This window comes from Ruditapes philippinarum, unplaced genomic scaffold (assembly GCF_026571515.1).
Source record: "Ruditapes philippinarum isolate M1 unplaced genomic scaffold, ASM2657151v2 ctg8395_1_1_1_1, whole genome shotgun sequence".
Lineage (NCBI taxonomy): Eukaryota > Metazoa > Mollusca > Bivalvia > Venerida > Veneridae > Ruditapes > Ruditapes philippinarum.
In genome coordinates, this window is record NW_026866578.1 from 21859 (window position 1) to 28250 (window position 6392).

General features: G+C 31.0%; 1 protein-coding gene across 1 annotated transcript; it reads right to left on the reverse strand.

The window, feature by feature from the left end:
- Positions 1–92: 92 nt before the first annotated feature.
- LOC132732963 (ryncolin-1-like) lies at positions 93–2544 on the reverse strand. The gene has a single exon (XM_060719503.1). It carries the CDS (start codon positions 1553–1555, stop codon positions 776–778), a length of 780 nt encoding a protein of 259 aa, XP_060575486.1. The 5' UTR covers positions 1556–2544; the 3' UTR covers positions 93–775.
- Positions 2545–6392: the final 3848 nt, after the last annotated feature.

Consider the following 6392-nt stretch of genomic DNA (forward strand, 5'->3'; position numbering starts at 1 on the left):
AAGCAAAAAGTTTAGAAATATCAGAATTATCTTTTTATATTTTTACATATATGTACATAATAAAACATCCGTTTTCAGTCATGTTTAAAGAATATAGGTCCATAAATTTGTACATAATAAAACATCTGTTTTCAGTCATGTTTAATATATGACACTAGAGCCATCTAAGGGCATATAGTGATTGAAAAGGGAAAAGTCAAAATAAGTTTACATTTTTATCATAATTCCATTCAATTTTGAAATTTACTACGCATGAATAATAAATAAATCACATGGCCCAAAGAAGTTTCTGTAATTTAAATAGCCATCGGAATTTATCTGTTCAATTTATAAAAAGAGTGGGACAGTCTTTATATTTTAGGCAGATTTTATCCTAATTATATTCCAATTTAACTGTTGGTTAATCACGATAATAACAGTCAATCTTTAAATATTAAATTCAGCTCAACTTCACAAAAAAAAAGTGGGCATAATTTCACTTTAAATTTAATCACAGACACTGACGCCATAATAGATTTCATACTTATGCGAATTATTATTATAAAAGTCCTCGCCTCCATAATGCAACATTACTATTACGGAAAAGTAAAATGTGATATTGTTAATATATATAAAACATTTAAACAAACAATTATAATGACAACACAATAGAAAACTCCAATAATTCAAAACCAATTTAAACTTTCCTTTTCGGAATACTTTGAATTCATTTAAAATTATCCGTTCAGTATAAACATCATTCGCTAATGTTATTTCACTTATCTCAGAAACAACTTTACCTGAGTTTCATTTCAGTGAACTTAATGGATGTTTGTGAACCTTTCCATGAATTCCAAATGATGCAATTCCATTCTTCGGTACAAGTTGCCTTTTGAGAATACAAACCATTTAAGTGCGAGGCAAAACAATAATTGAACCACCAGGCGCCCTTATACATAGAAGCACAATGTCCGCTTAAGTTGTCATTATCATTATCTTTGGTGCTGAATTCCATTCCATCATGTATATGTCCCTTATTGTTTGATGCTTCAAGAGAATCTCCGGCATTTCCATTGTAATTACCAACTTCGAGTATGTACTTCATTTTTTCCGGCAGAATTTTAAAGCTTCTATACTTTGCATATGCACGATTTCCATCAAAGTCTTCTAGATCAATTCTAAGCTCGTGCTGTCTATCATCATCGGTCAGTAGATTTAAGTAGTTGTTCCCAAGCCAAAACTCACCATTCAAATCACCAAATCCAGTCTTATAGTCTTCCCAGTCTCGATAGAAGTCCACACTTCCATCTTGACGTCGTTGGAAGACTGTCCAACCTCCATCGTCAGTATCCATGTCACAGTAGACAGACAGCAGTTTTTCTTGTTTAATAATATATATCTGATATATACCGCTTGATTTAAATCCGTTGTTATACAGGTCCAGACACGAAGTCGCCTTACTGACAATGTTTTCTATGCCATCAATTTTTTCTTCTAATCTCTTGGTCGCATTGTAAATATCATCAAAACTCTTTTCTTGTTCTTGCTTCAGTTGTTCTGTGCTTTCCTGTATCATTTCAGTAATTGCCTTAAGTTTGTCAAGTTTTTCTTCTTGAATATTCTGTTTGTTTTCATATTGTTCAGTAAAGTTTACAGAACAAATCCCAATTTTGGTCAAAGCACTTTGTAACTGTTTGCTATCATTTTGATATTCTCCAGTTTTCTTTGTAAGATGTTCTATTCCTTTTTAATTGTCTGCAAGGATTTTAGAGCTTTTGTCTGTAAGGGTTCTTAGATCGGTAACTTGTCGTTGTAATTCGTGTGTTTTTCGTCTTATTCGACTATTTGTCATTTTCTCCTCTTTAAAACCAATACTCAGTCGATGAATCTTTTCTTCTAATTCTTTACTAGTGTGTTCTTTTACTTCATCAGTATGTTTAGTTTCTTTCCCATCACTGTTACTCTCCAAAACTTGTTGAAGCATTTCTTTTATGGAAGAAATCTCATGATACAATGAACCGAAATCATCTCTCCTAAACTTGCTTTCTGCATTTATTCTATCTTCAATGTAACTCAGTCTGTCATTAATTTGATAAAGTGTCAATCCGTATATTGAATTCAAGTAAAGATAACACAGTAAACCTTGATAAATCAACATTGTCAGTTCTGAAATAAGTTCGTTTTATTTATATAATCTTAATTTTATAAATGTTTGGTAAAGAAACCTTTTACGTCTTTATAACGCACCGTCTGTATAAGTTATGTCCATTCCATCGGTTTCAGAGCGCGAAATATTCAGGCATTTAGTTTACAAGGAAAATGTGAAAACAAAACGTAAGATTTGATAAAACATGTGTTTCTACTCGTACTTCCATTAGAAATTAGTGTAAGGTGTACAGTAACGTATGGAAGATACATTTGCACAGTTATTCTTTTCCGCGATAATGAAAAACACATTTCCAATTCCAACAAAGGCCGACCTGAGACTTACGTAAATCGTAAGTGTTTTTCACAAAACGTTTGTAAGTTTTTTTTCTTAAACTTACGTTAAAATAGTTCGTAACTGTTCCATGCAGATTTTACACTAAAACATGCATAAAGAAAATGACGATAAACGTTCAGCAGCTACGCGTTAGAACACTACATGTACATGCAAACAAGATATTAAAGTTTTTAGTCATCATCGCAGTGTCACTATTAAGTATTTTGTCGAAGTAATATCTGAATATTTTCAATAAAAAAACTGCAACAGATAATTTTATGTACATTTACAAATCATACATTAGTTCAGCATCCTTTTATTTCACTGAAAACACAGTTTTTAAAAAAATAGTCGCGACGTTACCATTTTATCACGAAATATAGTGACAATTAGATACTCTCCCATTTATAATCAAACAAATAAGACTTACTGAATATATGTCATTTATAAAAAATTTAATAGATCTACATTATTAAGTATCAAAAACTTGTGAATTTAGACTATTAAGCACTTAATAACTGATTAAAATACTTTGTGTCGAGTTTAACCTTGACTAAGGGGGTATGGGGCACCTTTATATTTTTAAAGAACAATATAGTAAAATAGTTTCGCCTTTAAGCTGATAGGATGACTTTTATATTCGTATTTGTTTTTTACTCAGTGTCAATAAGCCTGTAAAGCCACATTATCCTTTCTTTACTTAAACTTTACTTTTCTAGAGCCTCTTTCACCGTAGATATATAACTAGTCACTTCTGTCTCTAAAATTCTCACTTTCTTTCTCTGTCATTATTAACGAAATTTTTATGTACGCAATTTTTTAGTAAAACGCATTTACGTAAGCAAATCGGATGTAAGTTAAAACATACGCAAATATTAAGCGTAAGTACGCTAGTAAAACGTACGGACGCTAGCCGTTGTTTCGTTGAGCAAGAAACTTCACTCTTGTTGCTTAGTACTGATCGATTGGTTCGAGGAACAGATACGTGTTTCCAAAAGCTTATATGGAACTTTGGATTTTACGTCGCACCAACACAGTATAGGTCTTACGGCGACCTCTCAGCTTTACTGATTGGGGAAGACCTCATTGGTTTTTATGTTCTGTCACTTATGTAATTCATAGGCAAAAATAAATAATAAACACTTTCCCTGTCGTCACGATACGGAACGCTAGAATAAATGTATGAGCATCTGAATATGACTTTTTTCTATCATTACCCATTTTCCTGACGTCATAATAAGTATAACCCAGAAGAAAAATATAACTAATCAACGAGCATTATTCCCGACAGACTGTGCAGGTAACTAATACCTGAACTGTCTATTTATGGTATACGATTTAACTCTGGCACAATTAAATGGAAACTATGATACAAACTCTGTATAAACTAACATAAATATGGTACCAATGCTTTAAGTTCCTTAACAATGTTGTTTGTAGTCCATTGTTGGATTAAGAAACTAGATCAATAACTAGATAATTAAAATGTTAATAAAAGAAGTATTTACCAAACATTTATTGCCTGATGCGGAAAAAACACAAGTGTTCACCAGTGATTAATAAGGCACATGCACAAACATTTCAACGCATTTACAAGATAATGATGTATCAAATGGTAACCGGAAGACAGGGCTAAGACGATAATTGGGAATAAATTCCAAAAGCATTTTATCTTTTAATGTAATTTGTTTCATTAGTTATGCCTTAGATACTTATATTTCTGAAAACTTTTCGTTAATTTTACCGTTACCATTCTTAAAGTACCAAGCAGTAGTCATTGATTTCCATACAATCTCACAAAGGATCGAAAGCCGTTATCCGCAATTACTTGAAACACAACATGTCTTTTCCTAAACCAAGTGGTAAATTTTACAGAAACTTACTTAAATGATCCTAAGATGGTCCTCTATATAAATTTACATAATTGTTTAAGTATCATGTAGAATTATTTATATATATATACATTGTATTGTTGGAATAAAAATAACCGTAAATACAATTCAATGCAGAAATCACAGGATTTACAGTCTCGCAATAATTATATCAAAATTTCTGCCAAGTTTCTCGGAAAAAGCAAAAACTACCAGGATATCCTGGTTAATATATGCTTACAACAGACTTCAACCTTGATTTCATATTAAGATATCATTCCTATCGTGTGAACCTGCTAAATAACACCGCATTTTATAGGAGCACAAACATATTTAAAATGTAACACGTGCAACATTTTCTTGATTTTACAAGGCAATCAACATGATACTATTCAGGACTTTTAAGAACAATATTTCTTTGTAAAACTCGAAACATTTGGGTTTTTTTTTTTGCATGTAAAATCAAATAATGTTTCACTGCTGAACACTGGCTTTAGTCTACATATTACATAAGATGTGTACACTGCCAAAGACAAATGTTCTCTTAAAATGCATTGTAACATTTTAGTAATATCATAATTCTGTGAATTTCCGTACGTTACGAGACATGTTTAATTATTCAAATTATTTAAAAACATTCAACATTGATACAACTGTTCGGCGAGTTCCGTCATACTTGGAATATTGGTAATAGGTGCTGAGGCGGGGCGTTCCGAATTGTGTACTATAACTAATTTACAATAATCAAGTTAATGTGTTTTTAGATCCAACATTTATTTGAGAATATTAAATTATTGTAACAACTTACTGAATTGATAAAATCGATTGCTTTAAACTTATAATATTATTTATTGCTTAAAGCATATAATTGATGTTATTTTCCAAATGTGTAGATATTTGTAAAAGCCTATTTATTTGAAAACAGAAAATATAATCGACAAACAGAGCATTTTCTTTAGTTCTCAAATATGGTAAGATGGAATCACAATTTTCTTATAGTTATTATACAGTTATGTTTTCATACATTTCAATATACTCTAACATCGTGTCCAGAATTGCTATAGATATAGCCAGTCCTTTTTTTTGCGATTTTTCATCCCTTTAAATCACATACGAGTACCACAAAGTCGCCATATTGAATGTCCTACCACACAGTCTTTCATCATTTAATATAGTACTGTGTATAATCAATTAAAATTCTGTGTATCTATATAGAAAAAGGACAGCATGTGTTTCATTATTTTTCTTCACGCATAGAATTTTCCGTATATCTGAGACATTTTACTTATAAGAGTTGTTTGATAAAGGTCAATTCGTTATCATTATCCGTGAATTATTTTTAGTCAGTCCCTAACATGTATTAAATATAACCATTCCATTTCAAATTGGTTCTATTTAGCGATTTATGACTTACAATCAAAGTCCATGTACCTAAAAATATGGTCTTATATGATAAATATGTTGTTATCAAAATCTTAAGTTACAAAACGCATTCCTTAGAAAGAAAAAGCCGAATTTAACAATTCATGTACATAAATGTGTTTTTAGAAATATATTTCTGATAAATGTTTTGGATAATGTTTCAATAAAAAATATGTGTATTATTTTTAAACTTATTTATAATGTATAAAAATTGATTTATAAAAGTAACAAATTATGTTTAAAAAAATGTTGAAAGGAAACCGATATATGTATAAATTGTATGTTACACCCTTAAGAACTACATATAGGAACATTTTGAGGAAAATGGGGAACGAAACGTATCAATAGTCTACATATCGTTGCATAATTATAACTGAGCATTTATAATAACATTAGTACTATTATTGCTGTTGTTGTTGCTGTTGTTGTTAGTAGTAGTAGTAGTAGTAGTAGTAGTAGTAGTAGTAGTAGTAGTAGTAGTAGTAGTAGTAGTAGTAGTAGTAGTAGTAGTAGCAGTAGCAGTAGCAGTAGCAGTAGCAGTAGCAGTAGCAGTAGCAGTAGCAGTATCAGTAGTAGTAGTATTATCAAAGGGGAATACTCCGGCGTCCGTCGTCCGTCGTCATGCGTCAACAATCGTC